The sequence below is a fragment of the Chinchilla lanigera genome, unplaced genomic scaffold (genome assembly GCF_000276665.1).
Source record: "Chinchilla lanigera isolate Chin_1 unplaced genomic scaffold, ChiLan1.0 scaffold00018, whole genome shotgun sequence".
NCBI lineage: Eukaryota > Metazoa > Chordata > Mammalia > Rodentia > Chinchillidae > Chinchilla > Chinchilla lanigera.
The window spans coordinates 10,986,156-11,008,934 of record NW_004955419.1 but is presented as its reverse complement, the minus strand read 5'-3'; the positions used below and the strand labels follow the sequence as shown (position 1 = coordinate 11,008,934).

General features: G+C 42.8%; 1 protein-coding gene across 2 annotated transcripts in view; it reads right to left on the bottom strand.

Moving 5' to 3' along the window:
* Astn2 (astrotactin 2) overlaps positions 1-22,779 on the bottom strand; it is a 901,354-nt gene that overhangs the window by 378,619 nt on the left and 499,956 nt on the right. For both annotated transcript variants that reach the window (XM_005382610.2, XM_013513260.1), the window contains exon 11: positions 5,392-5,542. In XM_005382610.2, coding sequence (XP_005382667.1) covers positions 5,392-5,542 — 151 coding nt within the window. The remainder of the gene's footprint in view (positions 1-5,391; positions 5,543-22,779) is intronic.

The window sequence follows — 22,779 nt, the reverse complement described above, 5'->3', positions numbered from 1 at the left end:
GCAATCCTAGATCAAGAGGTCTGCAGACAGCTTCTCTAAGATCTTTAGGATGGTGTAGAAAAGCTGGACATTCTTCATGCCCTCAGCAGGGTTGGAAAGTTATCTCATGGATAGAGGCAGCTGGCTATAAGTGACCTCTTGTTGGAATGGAGTATCAAGCAGCCACAGGTGACCACAAACTTGTGAATCAAGTGGAAATAGAGAAGTCATTGCACATATAAGAAAATAAAAGGAAGTGATAGATGGGTCAGAAGGGACAGCAGGTACCAGACTGAGAGGTGATGCAAGACACCCGCTATCCCTGGCTCCCTATGCTTTAGAGATTCATCAGTCCCCTTGGACTTAAATGTTTAGGGAGAGGAAATAGGTAAAAAATTAAAATTGACTAGGATTACGTGTTATTTATGTATTAATGAATGAAGCAGAAGAGAAATGACATCAGCTACATGAGACTCATAGAAAGATATGCTGTGCTTCTAAATACGTACTGTGCCAAATAACAGTGATGTGCTCTTATATAGAAATAGCACTTTGTAAATCTTGTATCATTGCTAGTTGTTCTTGTTTTATTCTCCAGAAAATCTATGAGTTCAAGGATTGTTGTTCTTTTTCAGAACATTGGGAAAATAAGATTAATGAGGTCAAGGTACATCCCACAGCTCACCAATGACCAAATCAGAGGTTAGGAACAATGCATATAGACCAGCCTTCCTTCGATGGTTCTTCCACTTCTGTCTCTTCTCAGCTGCAGGAAGAAAGAACCCAAAGTGGTCCTGGTTCTAGGAACGATGCTGGGGACAGCGTCTTGGTCCCCTTTCCTGAACCTACTAGTCAAAAACTCAGAAAGTCATGCTACTTCCTGGGCCTCATTTCTTTACCCACAAAGGAACCTATAGTCCAGGTATGTTGTAAGCATGAATTACCAGTTGTAGACCTGCTTTGAGAACTTTAAAGTATTTTATTTATTTGTTTGTTTATTTATTTATTTATTTATTTATTTATTTATTTATTTATTTATTGTCTTTTTGAGACAGGGTCTGGCTATGCAGTTCAGGCGGGCCCTGAGCTTACTTTGTAGCCCAGGCTGGCCTTGAACTCACAACAATCCTCCTGCCTCAGCCTCCCAAGTGCTGGTATTACAGACATGCATCACCACGCCTGGCAGCTAAAGTATTTCAAAAATATGTTTATTTTTATGCCAGATGGAGTTTCTTAGAAGGAGGACTCAGAGAAAAAGTTTCACTTTGTAGGCAATAATAAAATATATAGAGAAATGAGAGGTATTTTACATCACACTGCAAAAGTGAAGGTGTTGGCCTGTCTATTCTACAGAGCAGAGTTTGACTTATCCATGTAATTCTGGCGTTGAAATTTTACCATTAAATCCTTAATCAAGAGAGGAAGGTCTCTGACAACCTCATCAGACTGCTGAATTTTCTTTTAACCTCCAGGGAATGAATGTTCTTTCTTTTTGTGTTTTTATCCTTCCACTTCATATTAATGAAAGAAAAAGAGAGACAACTGCTGCCTACACACACACACACACACACACACACACACACACACACACACGCTTCTCATTCAGAGGTTTTATTCTTTGGGGACATCTATCCTAAAGGAGGAGTTCTCATTCTCATTTCTGGAATGAGAACTGATGCCAAAGAGGAAAAAGGCAGACAACTTAATCTTTCAAAAAGTCATTTTCTTGCTTTGGAGCCAATGTGGACCTAGACCATCTTTTTGACTTTATCCATTGACTAACTCTAAGGCATGGATAAATCTTCCTTTTTTTTCTCTGGGTCTCACTTTTCCAGTGTATGAGTTGAAGGATTAAGTTGCAGTATGCTGAGGTACATAGCTGCTGGAGTATAGTAGCCTGGCATCCACAGCTTCTCTTCCTGCTGCTGGCACCCACTTTTCCTTGAGACTCTGCCCCACCCCCGTCCCTTAACCATCCACTGCAGATGTGGTTGTTTCCTGGCTGGAGCTCCCAGGGTGATTCGTTTGTAGCCAAGCTCAACCTATCCCCTTAATTAGAGGGATGGTACAGGAATGGGCAAGAGAATCAAGTGGGCCTGGCGAGATAAGTTAATGTCACACTTGCAAGGTCTAGGAAAGAGGGGCAGGAAGCTGCTTGGAAAAGATGTAGCTGGCCAGAGAGTGGATGATGCTGAAAAGGGAAATCAATGATGGTGATTGAACCCCTTGTCTTAGTTACTTTTCTCATTACCTGACCAACAAAATTAGAAGAGGAACAGTTTGTATAGATTTCAGTCTGTAGTCATCTGGCTCCAAATCTCAGTGGTATGGCAGAGAGGCATCACAGAGGAGAAACAGTTTATGGCATGGTGAGCAAAAAGCAGAAGGCAGCAAGCAGCAAGCAATAGCAGTAGGAGCAAGCAAGCCTGCATTTATATTTCATCCATTGGTCAGTGCCACCCACACCCAGGCTGGGGTACCCTCAGTCCTGGCATCATGTATTTAATCCTAGAATCACATATTAATCCCATCAGCACCCAACCTTAGATCCAGCCACCTCAAAAAACCCCAGCTATGACCAATGAGATCTAAAGACAAGTCATAACACCCCTTAACCCAACTCCATCTAATCTCTACTGGGACTGACATACTTCTGCATTAGCCTTAACTACTTTGTGTTGAATATATGACACTCATAACCCTGAGAATTATAAATAACAACATTTCCAATTGTTCTACTTTACAGTTGTAAACACCAATTGTTGACTTTACATAAAATGAAAATCAGTGTGGAGATTCCTCAAAAAACTAAATATAGATAGTCCATTTGACCTAGCTCTACCTCTTGAGGGTGTCTCTCCAAAAGACTTAAAGATGTGCATGACCATGTATATGGCAGCAGAACTCATTATAGCTAAATCTTGGAAGCAGCCTATGTACCCATCAATAGATGAATAAATAAGGAAAATGTGGCATACATATATATTTTTTCAAGAGTATTACTTAGCCATAAAGAAAGATAAGTTGGACTCATCTGTGGGCTGCACCTTGAGACCATAATGGTAAGTGAAATAAATCAGACATAGAAGGTTAAATATTGTAGTTACTCTTAGATCATCACCCGAAGTGGAAGTGATTTAAAGAGCAAATTAAAAGATATCTTAGTTTGAAATTTGGTATCATTTTTATTGTTTTTGTATTGTTTTATTTTTATCTTTGTTGTTGTGTTTTCTTTTCTCTTTCAAATAAAAAAAAATAAAATTAAAAGATAGATGGTTAGAAACATGGAAATGGAAATGGGCTCTAGACGTGGGGGAGACAGGTGAAGTCAAAAAGATCAAGATATAATATGTACACACACCTATTTCCCACATTGAATGGATTTATTTTGTACTGCTAACACATGCTATTGAAAATTCTAGTTGTCTATCCATCTTTGAAGACCTGTCAATCTTTGAATCTAAAATATAGCTTCACAATATCATCTAACTCTACATAATTCTTCTTACTGATCTCCTGGTAAAGACCATTTTCCCAGCTGCTGTGTAGATATGTTATGGGCCACTTGTGTATTCTACTTTTCTTGGATCTCATTCAGAAAGCTCAGTCTAGAGTAGGATTTCCCCTTCCTTCTCCCATGCCCTCCTGTATTTCTTTTTTACTTATTGAGCTGGTTATGACTGGGTTGCTGAGCAGAATCACCAGATTCTCTGGGTTCTCCCTCAGTTTGTTGGGAGAGATGAATTCTAGAACCAACCTAAGCTTGAAGTATCACCAACGACACAGTAACTGTGGGTACAGAAAACAACGGCCCCTCGAAGAGCACCACTACTTCTTCATGATGGAGGGAGAGAAAAGGCTTCACAAAAGGTAGAATACTTGAAGCAAGTCAACTTGTTTGCTCCATGGACTGGGAGAACAATTCTCTCTTTGCAGAAACAACAACCTGAGCAAAGACCATGAGGCATTAAACAGGTAGCATGTTGGAAGAACACCATCAAATTAGTGCCCCTTGGCTGTAGTGTAGCACGAAGTGGTGAGAGATGTGACAGGAGGGGTTGGCAAGAGGCCAAAAGAAGAAGAGCACTGAATGCCAGGCTGAGTTTAGCCTGTGGGGAAGTGTTGCTCAAGTGTGTGCATTTTCAACACTCCAACACATAGACATATGCACACTCTTTCTCTTGTTAAGAAGTTAAGTTCTTGGGACATAATCTCTTCTAGAGTGGAATCCTGAAACTTTCATTTTGCACAACTACCTGAGGCCATTTTTTTTTAAAAAAAAAACAATCAATTTTGGGACATCCTTCTATAAACAACAAGGATCTTCACTAATCTTCTCCTTTGTCCTTATTTCACATTGGGTCCTGAAATTTCATGTGCACCAGGCTACTTCCTCTCACTCCCACACTTACGTCTTGGCCACCAGGACTATGTTCCTAATGTACATGGAGTGGTCAAAATATACAGTGAACATTTGAATTAAAAAATTGTTCCCATAAAAGAAACTTTGTCATTAATCCCCTTCCATATAACACCCCCCTTGCTTCACATGCACATATCCCATTGCTCCTGCCACTTTCTGAAGCAGTTCTGGAAATCCTCTTTTACGTCTTTGGGAGGTGTCATCAAAAGTACAGTAAAGCCTGCTGCTGAGTGACATTCAATGGAAAGGCAGGCTCATAAAAACATTCTCTTGTGTCCTCATCCACCTCATTTACTGGATCAGGCACCATGTGACCTCTTCTTTTCCGCAAAGTCAAAATGACCATGAAAATAAACATTTTGAATTGATTGAGAACATTGAGGCAGCCAGGATAGCAAACTAAAGACACTCATGAAATAGGACTTCCAGAAGTGCTTCAGGTGGTAAAAGTGTGTTCAAAGCAAGGGAGAGTATCTTGGAACAAGGTGTCTTTTACTGAAATAATTTTTAAAAATTTAAATATTCACTGTGTTTTTTGATCATACCTCATTGACACATCCTTTGAAACCATTTCAAGTATCAACTTCTTAAAGAAGTCTATTCTAAACTTGAGGTCTTAGCTGAACTTTTCTCTTCAGGACCATATCAAAGCACTTATGCTTTATATAGTTTACATCCCACTGACCCCTCTCCCATTGGAGTCACAGAGATAAGGTAAGCTCTACTGGACCCTCATAGGCACTGTAAACTTCCAGAAGCCAGGGCCTCTCAAGGGCCTATTGTATTGTAGGCACTGGGGTTACAATATCTCATTTTCTTCTCCCAACAATTCCAAGAGGGAGGTTTAATGTCACCATTTTACAGGTGAAGTGATCAAAGCCAAAGCCTGCAGTGGCAGAAGCTTCAAGTAGTACGATGCCCCTTGGCCTGCTGCCCCTTACAAGGGAGAGGCCTGAGCAAGGGGCCTTGGCACCTAGATGGATACTCACCACACATCCTGAGGAGTCCACTTGGCGGTCAGACACACACTTGAAGTTACGAGTGCAGCCCCCGTTGTTCCGAGAGCAGTCACGAACTGGCCCAAAGGAGGACAGCAGGTCATTGATGGTTTCAAAGTATGTGGACAGCATTGCTTCTTCCCTTGGAGAGAAAGGGGATGATTAAATCTCAGAAACGTCTGCATCACTGGATTAAAAAGCTAATGTGAATTGATTCATTATATTTGAAATCAGCATTTGTTTTACTTTATGTGTAACTAGGAAAAAGCATAAATAAATACTTTTAAAAATCAATAGGCATACCATCCTACAGCATGGTGCTTAATTCCTGTTGTGGTAAAGAGAAATGGACTTAGAATTCTGTATCCTTCATTTCAGTAATCCTAATTTTGAAAGGTAGGGTATGAGATTTCCACTTTGAGAACAGGTAACTATGGCTTAAAGAGGTGAGGTGTCTTGCTGAAGGTCACTCACCTTGTAATGCAACAGAAATGAAGTTTGTATCAAGTTCCAATTCCAAAGGAAAAAACACTTTACTATCCAGCTTTGCTTTTGATCATATCAGTTTTTAAAAGTTCTGGAGCTCCCTATAGCAACTCGAGAACTGGGTGCAGCTTTACTACTCCAGTTTGTTATTCCAACCTACTATTCAATTTATAAAATTGAAGCTATGAAAGGTTGTAGGATTCTCCCCAAATCCCACAGCCTATGAATAGCAAAGCGGAGACACAAACACAAGAGTCTGCTCTTAGGATCATAGAAGATAGTTTTTCAGAAGATTACATATAAGCTATACCATTAAGCTTGTCAGTGACAGCTGTTGGGAAGGTCATGGGATTTTAAGGAAACACTATTATTCCCAAGTGAAGTTCTCAAAATGTAAGAATGGATTAGATACTATAATCCATACATCTGCCAGAATTCTGTAAGAATATGGAGGATATGGAGGATAAAGGTGAAATGTCTTATGCTTATTTCTAGAGAAAGGGCCCCAAATCTGGGATGTCCTTCAATGGAAGTATGCATGATTCTCACAACTGCAGGGTACTGAGGGGGCAGCACAGGCAGTGGGAAGAGGTGTTATCTTCCTTAGAATATGCAGCTCAGGAAGCCCAGGGATGTGAAAGAAGGAAGAGGCTTGAATATGCACAGGCAGCTGGAAGAACTGGAAAACGTTACCAGTGGTGTCTCTGGATTGTCCTTTTTATTTTTTTCCCACTTGGACTTGGAGCTTTGGATTTGAATCTCCTGACTCATTTCCTGTCTCCAATCTTACCTTGTTCTTTTCCATTTTTCATACTGACTACCAGTGAACCTGCTAAGTCCAAGATCTAAGGAGATACTCCTCTGATAAACAGCTTTTCAGTACTTACAGAGGGTCTAAATTAGTTTTCTTGGCCTTCCAAGCTCCTCATAATCTTAGGCCTTTTGCCACGAAAACAACCTCTGAAATGCAGTGGTGATAGAAGGTTGGTAGAGCAGCCCTCTCGGGAGCTACCTCTGGGCAAAGTGACCCTGGAAGGATTAGGAAAAGACTTGCAAGGTGGAGCTGAAGCCTCAGCTGATCCTGAGGGTCCCTCTGGAGCTGAGATGATACTTCATAGCTGCCTCAAGTTAAGCTAAGTGATCCAGAGCTTTACAAGCTCACATGAACCCATCATTGACTGAAGGCTGCTGTCTACAAGCAGGTGCCCTGGTGAGGCAGTTCTCTGTGGCAGAAGGCAATGCGCCGTGGGAAGCAAAGCCGTGGGGTATCAGTCCATAGCTCGGGGATGGTTGGTATGAAGCGGGTATATGGATCAGCATGTACAGTTTCAGCATTCGCTCTCCTACATATTTGGGATGAGAAGTGTTTCAAACTTGGCTGTGCTTTGAATTTTGGAACAGTTGCATGAACCTTACCTGTTGAGCATTTTTAATCTAAAATCTAAAATCTGAAGTGCTACAAAATCTGAAACTGAGCACCATCGTGCAGCCTATACCTTCAGCTCACTAAATCTTTAATCATGTTTCTCCTTTTGTCTGGGATGTTCATCTCTGAATTTTCTTCCTGATGAAACCCTTGGAAAGTGTTCATATTCATTCATATATGTACATGCTTGGTGAGTGCCTACTGTTGTAGGTAAGGGGGATACAGTAGAGACACTGGACAGGTCGTCCCTCCACAGAGGTGGCTGGCATCTGCTTTGTGAAGTGTTCTCTACTTCCCCATCACTAGAATTAATTCCTCTCCTTTTGAGCACAATTTAAAAATCTATTATCCTATTGATCTTAATTACTAGGCCCACAGTCTCCCAGGGAAACTATAAGCTTTCCCAGGGAAGAGCTCAAGATTTATCATCCCTCATTGGTTCTCAGCACAGAGTGTGAAAGAACATGTGCTAGGTAGATGTTTTCAAATGCAGCAAAGGCCAGATGTGGTGGCACACGCCTGTAATTCCAGCACTCGGGAGGCTGAGGCAGGAGGATTGTTGGGAGTTTGAAACCAGCCTGGGCTACAAAGTGAGCTCAAGGTTAGCCTGAACTGCATAGTGAGACCCTGTCTCACAAAAAAGAAAGAAAGAAAGAAACGGAGACAGACAGACAGAAAGAAAGAGAGACAGAGACAGACAGACAGAAAGAAAGAAAGAAAGAAAAAGAAAGAGAAGAAAACACACATACAGTTCCCACCAACCAGTCCTTTTACCAAGAGCCTGCCTAAACGACGGACTTCACCCTGCAGTCATTCTGAGTTCCCATTCTAAATCCTTCATATTCAAAGCTGTTAGGAGAGGGACAAAGGAGAATGTGCAAAGAAGGCCGCCAGGTTATCCATCACTTAATAACCTCATAGAGAGCGAGGTGACAGGTGTATGAGGAGAGAGAATTAACTGCTCCCGAAATGAAGCTCTGAGGAGATATGCCACTTTTGAATCATGGAGAAAGAGCTGAGGATCCCAGGAAGACATTAAGGCTATTAAAATATTAACACTCTTAGAGAGATAAGAAATGGAACATGAGAGGGGGTGATAAAGACGGAGGGAGAGATCATCATAGAGTGAGAACAAGAAAAGAGATTCATGTATGGAGAAACTGCTAGGAGGAAAGATGAGAAATGGACAGAAACACACAGGGGTATCAGAAGAAGATGAACAGAGGGAGAGAGAGGGAGAGAGAGAGAGAGAGAGAGAGAGAGAAATAAGGAGACAGACTGGCAGGTAGGTAAGCAGAAAGAGAGATAGAGGCACTCAGAGAGGAATTTCAAAGAGACTAAAGGACAGGGAATAGAGGAAGAGGAAGTATATGAAAGGAGACAAACTGGGACAGAGTAGGAAAAAGAAATAGAGAGGGAATCACAAGAATAGGAAACATCTAGGCATACAGAAAGATGTGCAAGTGCAAAGAGGAAAGGAAAAGCAAGAACAGGGTGAGGGAAGGGACTCAGGGACAGAAAGACAACAAATGAAAGTGAGGAGAAAGACACCAGGTGGAAAAGAGTGCAGACATAGAAAGGGCTGAGACAGAGAACAGAGAAAAACAGAGAAGAGCAAAAGAAAAGAAAAAAAAAAAAAATCACCTTCTTGGAAAACCCAGAGATGGCTCAGTATATACAAATAAGGAAACTCCTAGCCTTGAAAAAGAAAAACTTCAATTATGTGTTGGGAGCACTACATAAAGCACAAAGACTTGACCTAAGAGCTGTTATTAAGCCAGGATAACTGATTGTGTCCTGGAGATGAAGAATCTAATTACCAAGAAAAAAAAGGAGTTTAAGTCAGAGAGTGGCATTTTCCTAACTTGGGGACTCAATCCACCATTCCAGCCTGAGTCCAGGGTTTGTCGTCTGCTGGGTCTTAGAGCTGCCCCAATAGTAGGAGGGCTGTAGGTATCAGTGGAGCAGGAGGCAGGCAGAGATCAGTTGGACTGGTGGATATAGGGTCCCAGGAGACCTGGGTGGGAGTCCAGGCCTTGCCATGAGTCTCTGTCATCACCATCATCTTCATTATTTATGATTTCCTGAGCACCTACTATGTGCTAGCTCTTTTCTTGGGTTGTTGCTTTTGATTTTCATAACAACACCACGAGCTTCAGCGTTTTCTTCCTGTTGGACAGCCTGGGGCTGGCAGGTCTCGGTGGAAGCTGGGCACACAGATCTGCCTGACTTCTAGCTCTGTGCTTTTTCCATGCCACAGTTCAAATGTCACCAACTGCTCTGTGTCCTGGGCAGGACAGAGCTCTCCTTATGGGAAACCCAGTAGAAATCATCATGTCTTGTTTCTGCCTGCTCTAGGGGAGGATGAAGGGGAAGAGCTGAGCCTGTGCATTCTTTAACCTTCAGTCTCTGACTCCTGGCTTATGTTTTGGGGTCCACAACAGCTTCAGTCCATGTTGGAGTAAAAGGGGAAACACAGTGTATTTCTTTCCTAGAGCTGCTATAGTAAGTACCATAAAGTGAGTGATTTAAAACAGCAGAAATCCTGTCACTGCCCTGGAGGTGAGACACTGTCCAGAAGGAAAGTGCCGGCGAGCCACGGTCGTTTTGTTGGATCATGGGGAGACCCTTCCTCAGCTCTTCAGAGCTTCTGATGGCTCTTGACAGCACCCAGCTCTCCTTCCTTCCATGGCTTGCATTTTCTGGATTTCCTTCCATGGCTGGCATTTTCAGTAATTGCCCCTGCTGTCACAAGGCCTCCTTTCCTGAACGCACCTTTGTGTCCTCCCCTTTTTTTGTAAAAGAGCTCCATTGCCACAATGTGAGAGCTTTATGATGCACCCAAAATTTAAATGGAAACCTAATCATCAATGTAACAGTAATAACAGGAAAAGCCTCTGGGAGGTGATTGTGTTGTGAGCATGGAGACCTTGGGAATAGGAGTAGCATTCTTCTAAAAGGGTGACCAGACCATGACCTGATGGTGCCTTGACCATGAACTCCCAAGAACTGTAAGAAATACATTTCTATTCTTTATAAAATTTTCAATCTGTAGTGTCTGTTACAGCGGCAACGAAGGAATGAAGTCAACCTTCCTTTGGCTTTAAGGCCATGGAGAGCTGAAGTCAGTGTGGGAGATAGTGTTTAAAACTAGGGCTTTCCAATTCCGGAAGCCACATCCTTCTTCCTACATTTCTTCTGAACCTCATCTCTCAAATGGAAATAATACCTATCTTGCTCCTAGCCATACAGATTACAGTGAGGATACAATAGCCTAATATGTAGTGATGTGTTTTCCAAACCTTAAAACCCAATGCAAATATATTCACCATGCATTCATTTGGTAAATAATTGAGCACTTACTGCATGCCAGGAACTGGGGTGATTTTTCTGGCTTCTCTTTGTACCCTCTACTTGCATCTAAATCCAGACATTGTCTAAAAAATTCTAAGTATTTCTCTGGCTCTTACATGCTTTGTCTGTCTTTCTTTCTTTCTTTCTTTCTTTCTTTCTTTCTTTCTTTCTTTCTTTCTTTCTCTTTCTTCTCTCTTCTCTCTCTTCTCTCTCTCTGTCTGTCTCTTTCTGACAATATTGAGTTCAAAATGGAGTTAACCAGACCCCACCAAGCTGGGTAAGGCAGCCGTCTTCTCATTATCGGCCATGCGCACATGTGTCACAGGGTCCCATTTGGCCCAGTCAGTCTGAGTCCCACGCAGGGTGAGCATTAGCCAGGGCAGCCTGGAACAGATGCTGACATGGCCCGCTGTTAATAAACACCAGGCCAGGGCTGTGTCACTCACAGACAGGTGTGAATGGATGACTCAGAGCAGAGACAGTGACAAGCCCCCCGCAGATACACACTAATCACTCTCTGGTAACAATCAGCAACTTTGTTTCCTGAGCTCTATGGGATGCAAGAAGCGGGTGACAACCTTAATAGGACTCAGGTTCTCCCCTTGCCCATTCGCCTTAGGGTCTAATGAGCCTTCCAGCACCCAATTGCTTGAGCCACCCTGTAGAATAACAGCTAAAGGGCAGATGCGTCTGGAGCCAGACAGCTGTGTGGCAGAACCCCAGCTTCACTCACTGAGATTTCCGGAAACTCCTTAAATTCTGAGCTGTCGTTTTCATGTCTGAAAAATGTAGATATTAGAACCTAGCTATCAAAGTCAACATGAGAAATAAATTATATATGTTAAATGCCTAGCACTTGGTAAGTGTTAACAACTAGCAATAAATAGCACTGTCTGAGTGTCCCTCAAAATTGCAAGAAGAGTGCCTGGAGAATGTAAGGAGCTCCGTGCAACAGATGGAAAAGAGGACCCTGCGTGCTCCATTTACACATTTAAAATGTTTCAGTGAATTGTAATTTGTTCTGGGCACCGGACTGCTTCCTGGGGGATGCAGGAATGTATGCATTATGGCATGCACTGAGGAGGCAGGAAAGAATAAACCACCAATAGAAGTGACTGCTTTACAAAGATCAGTTAATAAAAACTTCCAGGGGAGGGGCATGGATGAGCTGGCACAGGGCACAGGGAGGAATTGGAGCTTTCCCCACAGTGAAGCTCTTCCGCACTGGGAATGCTAGTTCCTGTGCCTGCTGAGGGCCTGCGGAGGAATGTAACCTGGCTGTTTCCTATGATGCCTGTGCAGGGAGCCATCCTTCTGGGCGAGAAATGCACATTGTCATGGTGATAATAACAATAACAAGGGCTGATATCTACTGGGAATTTATGAGAACTTTGACTGCATGTATTATTTCATTTAATTCTTGCCAAGGCCCTATGGGATTATGTTATTATCAGTATTACATTTCTTTCAAAGATACAAGTTCTCACATGCAGAATGCGGCACTTACAGAGGTGAGGGTACTGTCACTGAGCCCTAATGTGATGGAGAAACTGGCCCTGGGAGTGTCTGACTCCAGTCTCTGCAGTGTCCTGCCTTTCTCTTTAAGATCGCTCCCCACCCAGAGATTCTGGGACTGGCATTGCAGCTGACACTTCATATTCTGCTTCCTGTCACAATTATGGTTTGCACTAATTTAGGTGGAGAATATGGATTGCTGCGCAGAGTGGTCTCATAGCTTCCTGTGAGTGTCTTGGCTCTTTGAGTAGTTTGTAACTTCCTGTACACTGAGAGCCCTCCTCGATTACCTCCCCCAGTGCACTGGCGTACTGCAGCTGTTCCCTGAATAAGCCCGGAGCTGGAGGAAGAGGAGGAGGGGACGGATAAGGCCTGTGTGGTGTTGGGAACAAAAAGAAATGATTCTGATGTCCATTGCTTGTCTCGGAAACAAAGACAATAATATTCAACGTGAGGGATTGTTGGTGGGTCAAGATTTAATAAGCGAAGAGATAAAAAAGCTCCTCATCACCACCAAGTTGAACTGTGACTCTCCATAAAGGAAAAAGATGTTTTGGAAATGCGTTTGCTCATTTAACAAATATTTACCCAGGCCGGGAGTGGTGGCGCACACTTGTAATCCTAGAATACAGATGTGGAGGCAGGAGGGTCACCCTGAGTTCGAGGCCAGCCTGGGTTACAAAATCAGTTCAAGGCCAGGATGAACTGCATGGTGAAATCCCGTCTCAAAAAGACAAAAAAAAAAAAAAAATAATAATAATAAAAAACTTCAAATCAAATATTTATCCAGTACTTTCCATGTAGATTGAAGGTTAGATGTAGAAAAACAAAAGTGAAGCAGACACGGCCTTTATCCTTCTAAGGCTTGCAGTTAGTTAAAGGACGAACCACTCAGCATGTACCTACCTCCTAGCAGTATGTGTGTCTATATCTAAGCCCAGGCCTATCTATGTCTATGGGATATCTATATCTGTATGTATGCAACTCTATCTATGTCTGTGGCTATATCTATATCTAAGTCTATAATTACAAACTGTGGTAGATGCTCTAAAATACTGAGAGCACTGTGACAGCATATGGCAGAGGAACCAATCTAATCTAGGGAGCTGGGGACTGTGGGGACAGATTTCCCTGGAGAGTGTCAGGCCTTCCCTGAGGCAAACCAGGCTGTGGCCTGCCGAGGTTTTGGCCACACCATGGTTTTCCCAAGAGTGTGGGGGGTGACTGTTGTGCAGCCCCCTTCAGTAACCACAGATCCCAATTTGATCTCTAAGGCCATAATTTCTCCCCTCTGTGCTTGTGCTGACTGCTCAGTAATAGAAATTCTCCTCCTCATCCAACCTCCCTCTTACCCCTTGCCAGTCCCATCATTATTTTTAAAAAGAAAGGGGGAAGAAAAGGTTCAATGACAAATGCTAAGGCTTGAGGATTATTTATTCATGAAATACACGGAGTCATGGACAGCTCCCTGTGGTTCTCATCTCAGCAAGAAACTCATTAAAATGGGTGTCAGAGATGGAGATCCTTTCCCCAGCTGGAAGTGTGCCTGATGCTCAGGTGCCTGGGAGACCTGGTGGTCTGGGATGGCGTAGAGGTTGCTGTAAGCCAAGAGAGATGCCCTGAAGAGAGACCTGTTCTCCAGTGGGGAGAGTATTATCCTAGAGGCTCAGGTGAAGCTCTGTCTCCTTCTGCTGTGTGTCCCTGGGTGACCCCCCATTCTCTCTGGGCCTCAGATTCCACATTGGTACAATGATGGGGTGATCTCTAAGGGTCCTTCCAGCTTAGATTTCCAATAACATTGTGAGGCTTCCCAAGAGGGTTGATAGCTGCCATCAGTTGTCGCTTTCAAAGACAAGGTAGAAATATAAGACTGGAGAGTGAGAGAACATTGTTTATTCCCATTATTTCACACTTGAGGAAATCAAGGGACTTATACAATCAGTAAGGAAATCAGAAATAAACACAGGCGTGTTACTATGAAGATGCCTGCAGCTCAAAACCAAGCCCTGCCTTTTATTATCAGATCAGAGAACTTTAAGGACTCAGCCAACCTCCCTGAGCCCCATTCACAGGTAACAGTACCTGAGTGTAAAGGCATAATAAAAGATGCCCCATGAAGGCAGGAGCTTTGTCAGGCTCGTTGCAGTCCAGTGGCTTAAACAGTGCCCGGGGCACTTGCCAGATTGTTATTGAATGAATGAATGAATGAATGAATACATGAAAAACTCTGCAAAGCACTGAGCCCAAAACAAAGACCAAAATGCTTTCCACTACTGTTGCAGTGACTGTTACTAACAAGAGCAGGCTTTTTATCAGTCCGGAAGAGTCTTTCTCTCAGAAACAGGCATTCTCACATTGGCGCCCAAGTTCCCTTTGTCAGTCTGGGGAAACCTGAGACCCATTTCTTAGAATCCCACTTGTGTGTGCATAAAAACAAATGCAAAAGCACTACAAAGCAAACCATTTATCAAAATGTTTTATAAAAGACACTTGTAATATCATAATGTATATAATTCTTTATTGGCACATTGAATAAAAAGATCTAGTAGCAGATGTAATAATAACCATAAATTCAAAGTAGTGATGAGAATAAATTATATTTTAAGACATCTGTAACAAAAGAAATATGATACTAAGCCACATGTAATTTTTATTGGTGACAAAGCCACAGGTGATCCTTACATATCCATATTTGTTAGACTGTGTTTGTAAGAGAAAGAAATTCTAAGTTTCAACAAGAAGCTAGGGGACATAAAGATAGATTATCTTCTCATGTGACTTCATGGCCTGTCAAGCTGGACTCCAGGAAGAGTTCCTGTCTGGAAAGACACTTTGCCAGAAAAGGGTCGACACTGAATATGTGCCACTTTGTGAATGTAATCAGAAGCTTGGGTCCAGATAGGAAAAGACAGGAAATTAAAACTCAGTTATGATCACACAAATATAATTGTATCCTGGAGGGACACATGTGGTGTGATGAAAGGAAAATATACTGTAGCTTGGGGGGGAAATTAAAACCTTGGAGGTTTGTCCTTGCATGAGTGACCTCCCCTTTCTGACCTTCAGTTTTCTCATCTGTAAATAGCCGTTGCTGTGTTTCCTCCAGGGGTAGTTGAGTAATTGTGTGAAAGAAGGTAATACACCTATGCAAGTATGCAAATACCAGTTCTCCCTCTCTATCTCTCCCTCTTTCTAGGGTAAAAGAAGTTCATTGCAGCTATCCATACTTAGAACTGCTGAGATACTATGGTGGGGATGCACTTTGTAATTTCTTAAGCACCCACTGACTCCAGGACCTTCGTTAGATCATCAGGACTTGAACACTCAACAAGTGCACAGACAGGGCAGACAGCAGGACAGACTGAAGGCAAGAAGCCAAGAAGACATTTATAGATGCATAAAGACAGGTCAGGAGATCCTCAAGAGGAAGCAATGACTTCTTGCTTGTGGAGTTGGGGAAGGCTTCCTGGGTCTTGAAGGAAGATGAAGACAAGGGTAAGGAAAGAAGGACAAGAAAGGGAGGTGAAGGAAGGAAGGATAGGGTCAGAGCTCAGCAGAAGTAGAGGCCCTGAATGGGGAGCAAAGGAAGGAAGAGGAGAGATGCAGAAATAAGCAGTGAGGCCACTATGAAGGCATGGCATGGTGATCAGGCTCTGCTGTATGTGACATTTTCTAGTTTACTCTTATAAGGCAGATCTTACCACCTCGTTGTACAGGTGTGGAATCTTAGGCTCAGAATGATGAAGTTAATCACAAACCTATAGTTTTCTACGTGGAACCTAGAGGAAGGGTTGTAATTCTCTAGGCTGGTGCATGATGCCTGCTGCTTAGACTCAGGGCCTAGGAGATTTCTAAGGAGGTGTCCTTTAGGTGCGGTCTCCTGGCTACAACTTAGTGGAGCACAACAGTAGTCTGGCTGTACTGGGCTCTGAAGTTCAACATTCTCTTTTCCATAATGCCTCTTGTAGAAGCCTACGCTCTCTGAACTTCCAAACTAAGATGATTCAGGATCCAAAAGCTTATTAATTGGGCTTTAACACAAATGAAGGCACCAGGCTCTGTTCCTTATTTTGTACATTCCATAGCACCTCTTCCTTGGTGCCTGTGGGGAAACCTGGGTGACAATGGTGACTACAGCCTGTTGTCCAGGCAGCTGTCACCCATCAGACAGCCTAAGGGTTTCTCTCCTGCCTGCCTCAAACCCACACTAACAGGGACTTCCTTTGCTTCTAGTCCTGGCCACCCTGGTTTCTGACACATGCTGGCTGGTGGTTCCCATGACCAGTACAGGTGTGAGTGTGCCGGTTTCAGCCTCCCTCCTCGGGAAGAACCAGTAACATGCAGTGAACACTACAGCCTGAAAAGCCTGAAAAAGTCTGAGTGTTTGGAGGAGTAGGGTACAAGGCAGCCACTGAGTTTTCTAACCCCACAGCTCTCTCTTAGCCAGTGCATGTCAGGCAGACTCTGCTGGCAAATCCCCATTGTCTTTCAACACCCATCCTTTCTTTCAACCATCCAAGCCTCATTAAGTTAATGACATTCTCCAGAGCCTCACTGAGCACTGAGTTTATTATTGTTGATCAAGAAATGATTGCCAAGATGCTGAGTTCTCCACCTGCCTTGCCTCATGCAATCTCATAGCAACCTCTTCAGAGAAGCCTTTACAGTCAGACTATGCAAGTACAAAAAATGTGGATAGGGGAAGTGAAGATATATGCTTCAAGTCACATAGCTAATCAAGACTTAAACTGAGATCCAGGCTAAAGAGGTCTTAACTCCCATGCCACCCTACCATGCATGTCAACTCTTACTGTGAGGGTTTGTAGCTCAACTCCACTGTACGCATACCAACCTGGAGAAGATACTATGAATGTGTAATCACGGATGGAGGAAGGAGTTGAGGAGAGAGGAGAAGTGGACAAGAGCCAAGCTTGGGTCTCATTTTTCCAATATATTGCATCTAAAGGCAAGAATCTTTGCACTGTCAGGGCTTAGCACAATGACACTTACCAGAGGGTGTCAACATTTCTTGAAAATTTGAATGAATGGCTGGATGCACAAACAAATAACAGAACTGACAGAGGAATTAATGAAAGAGTTGCCTCCAAATTTCTTGTTAAGTTGGACTTTAGAGGAATCAAATTTTCCAGAAATGAAGGCTCACACCTTTGATGCTTCCTCTTGTGGAAATAATAGGTGCACAGTTTTGGAGGAAGTAAAAATAAAAGCAACAGCCCACATTGAACATTCTGCCTATTAAGACCCTCTGAAATGAAGAGTTGTTTTCAATAGGAACGTATTGCAGCTAGGGCAGATGAATCGGTTCTGGAGATCTGCTGCTGTACCACAAAGTGCCCATTTTTAAGAACAATCTATTGTGTACTTAGAATTTTGTGAAGAGGGTAGACGTCAAGTGAAGTGTTCTTACTGGGAAAATGAAACACACACACACACAAAAAGGGACACAATAAGCTTTGGAGGTGATGGATATGATTATTACCTTGATTAAGGTAATTTTTCATAGATCTTCAGATAGAAATTTAACAAAGATCCAGGAAAGGAGGAGGCTGAAGCCTTGTAGGAAATGTAGGGAAACAGGGACAGCCTTGGGACAGCCTCGGACAATCTTTTGTAATCTTTGAATGCTTCATGATCAAGCTGGCCAAGAGCTAGAGTAGTGGAAAAAGCAGTGGATTCAGAATCCAGACACTTAGATTCCAAATTGTTTCTGCCATTCACTCATGGTATTTATGAGCAAGCCCCTTCCAATTACTGAGCCTCAGCTTATGTATGTTGAAAAATAGTTTGAACTTAATGCCCCTTCAGATGGATTTTAGTGGGAACTACTTTAGCTCTCACTGATCTCCCTCTGGGAGGGGGTCAGGGGACTGTGGTACCGAGATGCCCTGTTCCCTGTGGATAAATCTGGAAAAACTTCTGCAATTCTTGGACCACCTGGAGGTGCCTCTTTTCTTTGAGCCAGGAACTCATTCTTCATGCAGGCCATATTTGTGGCATACCTTCCATGTACCTGGCATGATCCAGGCCTGTGCGGGTGTGTAGGGAAATCCTCTGTCTTCAGAACACTTGTACTTAGGTGGAGAGGCACTAGAGACACATAGAAATAAACCATGACAGGTTTGCTTCCTATAAACTGACAAATTAGTGTCAGTGAGAACCATGCTCACAGTTTTAGTTACCCTTTGCATTTTACAAGCCTGCATCATTTTCCTTTTTTTGGTACCAGGAATGAAACTCAGGACCTTGCACTTGCTAGGCAGGTGCAGTGCCGCTGAGCCATCTTTCTGGCCCTAGCTTGCATCATTTTCAAGTTGATTTCATGCACATCATTTGGAGGGGTTGTTACAGTTGTCTGTGGTCTTGCAGTTTTCATTTTACAGGTAAAGAAACTGAGTTCCCAACAAAGAATATGGCTGGCATAAAATTAGACCCTGGGATTCCTTGGACAGTGTCAGGAGCCTGGCCTGATTGGTGCAGTGGTGGTGAGGGGGTGCCTCCGGAGGAAAGTAGCTGCAATGTTACTGGAGAACACACAAGTGCATGCAGAAGAGCACCCCTAGGGATCAGGGAAGATCATGTGCATACATACATACACCAAGGGAAGGCAGCACAGGTCAAGGAATTTTGGAGAATGCATGTGGATGCTATGAGAGTGCAAGGAGGAGATGCAATTCCATGTGCTGTGAGAACAAAAGAAGGGAAGATGTGGAGAGAGACGAGCTTGGACCATCAGAAGCATGGTGGGTTCAAGTGTGAGGAATCTGCACTGGATCTTGAGTGTCACTTCGGCTCTGTGAGCTCAGTTTCCTCATTTGTGAAATGCGGGTTAAAACACCGTCTTCTCAGCACTAATATGAAAGCACTAATAGGTAAGCACCTTAAAACATCACATACATTACTGGGCCCAGAATAAACAAAAAAGTCTAACCAGGGTAAATCCCCTTTTATTGCACTTCTCATTCTGTGCCTGGGTAGCTACTGTCCTTGCCTGGTGTGTGCAGATTAGAAGAAAACTCACTTTCCCAAGAGACTTCAGCTTGTGGAAAGCATGACACATCTTTACAAGCCCACAAAGAGTCATTCTATAAAACAGAAATCACAGGCAGATAAAGGTTGCTTCTAGTCTACCAGCCACTTGCTACAATATTTAGTAGTGGATAGTGAGTTATGGTAATTAAACACTAGTTAGTTAATTCACTTGCTGAAATAGTGCTACTGCTAAGTTGATACATTAGGGTTATCTGTAGCACAATTTAATGAATTTTTATGTGGTGAAAATCGCTAGATAATTGCCCACTGATCATCAATAATTATAAGAGTGCTAGGTAGTCAGTGACTTAAGTGATGATTACTAATTTCTTTAGGAACAATGGAATACTTATCCAATTATCTATCCATGATTACAACAATATTATTTATTAAGCACCTACTGTGCTTTGACCCATGCTATAAGCCATCAGAGACACTGATAGAAGTAAGCCAGGGCCTCCATGCTCAGGAAAGCCAGCAGTTTCACAAAGTAGAATAGATATGACAGAAGGAATCAGAGAAAGTCTGCAGGAGCTCAGAGAGGGAGAGGATGTAGGAGGCAGGGTGCCAGGGTAGTCATAAGGGTAAGAAAGACTTTGGGGAATTTTGTATCTTTGTAATGTTGAACTATGTAAATGCACATGTTTGTTCAAAGGTAATCAATAACTACAGTATTTAGAAAAATCAGTGATAGCACTGAAGGAGAGAAGAAAAAAGTGGAATCAGACAAAGGGGGAGGAAGAGAAGTACAGAGGACTGCAGATCTAGAATTAAAATAACTCTCCAAAAGCACACCTGCGTCTTTAACTTGCATCTACTGGACAAGAAGGGGTTCATTTTCATCCATCAAGTGAGTGAATATTTTTGTCAAATGATTATTCCTTGTGCTGATGGGGGTGTAGTGAAATGCTATTCTCCCCATTCCAGTTGTAAGAGTATAATAACTTGCCAAAATTTATGGAAATCAATCTTGTAGAACTGATCAAGAATTCTGAAGTGTTCTTACATTTTGATCAAGTGATCATAGTATAATAAATCCTAGAGAAAAACGAACAGTGCAGGTGAAGGTGTATACACAAAGTTGTCCATGACAGCATTATCTGCAGTGGGCCTGAAAGGGCAGTAGCCTAACTGTCCAGCGATGTGGAAGTGTTTACAAATATTATGGTTTATTTGCACAATGAGATGCTGCATGGAATTTTAAAATTGTGACTTCCAAGCAGAGCTAATTATGTGGAAAAAAGTTTGTTATAATATTCATTTTTTAAGTCCAGGCATGGTGGCTCATGTCTATAATCCTAGCCCTAGAAGGCTGAGGCATGAAGAATACTGTGAGTTCAAGACCAGCCTGGTACAAAGTGAGTTCAAGGCCCACCAGAACTGCATAGGGAGACCCTATCTCAAACATACGACAATAAAAATTATAATAATTTTTTAAAAGGTAAGGAAAAATTACACTGACATGAACACATGAAGCACATATTACAGAAAAAGAAGGCCTTAAAAGAGGAGGTCACATTTAACTGGGGTTGATTTGTGGGGACAGATTGCACAGTGGGCAGCCTTGATTTAGTTTATGCAGGATCTGAGTCCCCTTCCTCTGGCAGCAGTGCCTCACTCAGTCTTGTAAAATTTCACATCCTCCTTCCTAAACACCTACACACATTAGGCACCCGGCAGTATAGATTTATCCGTTATGGTGTCTTGTTTTCTTCTGTCTCACAGGTAAGCAGATGAATTGACAACTGATGACCAGTCAGATGTTTACTCCTGGGAATCTGGGTTGAGGATGCAGAAATCAATTGTTCTTAAACTATTCGTGCACTTCTAACCCCTCAGAAGCTATTCAAAGTATGCTTTGGAGCAAGTTGTTGCTTTGGGGCCCATATGAAACTGCTGCTTTGGCTTGATGACCGTTTTCATAGGCCAGTCATTGGAGGTTTCAGGCAGAACAATGGCACGAGTAGGACTTGGTGTTTACAAGCCATTAAGAAACACTTCGGCGCATTTAGATTTGAATCAGTACGTCCTGAGTTTTGTCCACAGAAAAGACTGACAAAGCTCCTGCCCTTTTGGAGCAATGTATTAAGAGAAAACATTGAGGTTCAGATGGGCAGACCCAGAAGGATGACTATTTTGTGCCACTTGAAGATGATCGGCAGAGGGTAGAGGCCCTGGAAAGGGAAGTCTTTGCCTTCACCTTGCTTCCATCCCAAAGAGCCTGGAGAAAGTAGCAGGAAAGAGAAAAAGCAAGCAGAGTGCACCTAGAGGTCGATTTTAATGGAGTTCCTGGCAAATGTAGTCTCATACCCAGCGCTTTATCTGGAAACCCTTGTCTCTTACAACCTCAGGGCCTCAGCCTGGAGATCTGTGTCTGGGAGCCAAGAGTAGAGGACAAAACACTGAACCTGGAATCTTACAGAAGTGGAGCTAAGTCCTTGCTCTCCTGCCACCATGAGAGACCTTGGCCATTCACTTCCTTATATTAGTTTGCAAGGCCACCCACAACAGTGCCACCAAGGGGGTGGTTCGGTAAGGAAAATTTACTTCCTTAAAACTCTGCAGCTTAAAAAATCCAAGGTCAATATGTCCACAGGATTGATTTTATGCTAATGATTCTCTTTTGGGCTTATAGAGGGTCACTTTTCCTGCCAGCTTTTCTTGTATGTTAATCTGCATCCAAATTGCCCCTTTTTATAAGTTTATAAGGATTCCAGTCCTCTTTCCCCTTCTGGTGGCTTGTAGTGGTCTTTGGAGTTCTTGGACTTGTAGGTGCAGCACCATGATCTCTGCCTTCATGTCCATTATGTTCTACCCGTGTCCACGTCCATCACTGAATTTCTACTTTTCACACGGAGACCAATCATACTGGACTAAACCCCACTCTAACAACCTCACCTAATCACTATGACTACTTAAAGACCTTTGCTGTGAACTCAGCCACTTACTGAGATACTGGGGATTTGGGGTTGAACATGTGAACTTTGGACAGACACAATTCATCCCCAAATGCTCCCCTTTCTTGAGCCTCGACTTCCTTATTTTTAACAGGGCTTTTTGCTCATTCACAGGAAAGTGTGTCCATTCATTCATTCACTCATTCATTCATTCAACCATTTATCAAATATTTGTTAAATGCTTACTACTATCATTTAGGTACTAATGTTAGATCTAGGTTTGGGCAAGAAAATAAGGAAAATTGTTTTTTTTTTTTTTCACACATCAAAGGGGTGGGCAAGCTTTATGTAGAACTGGCCAAGGTAGGCGAGGAAGCTGTGGATACCTTATTGCTGGTGTTATGGTTTATGTCTGTGTGTCCCCCCAATGCCTCATGTGGACATGGGGCAGGCTATTAGAGTTGAATGATTGTGGGTGTGAGAGCTACACCCACCCTGGGGTGGATAGTTTGCATATGTAAGGGAGAGGAAAAGAGTGCTTGAGGCCATTCCTCCCCCATTCTGCCCTGGTGTGTGGTTGTTGCTTAGCTGTCTGCTGCCGCCCTGAGATGCAGCCCTCTGCCACATGCCACTCTGCCTTATAAGCTGCCA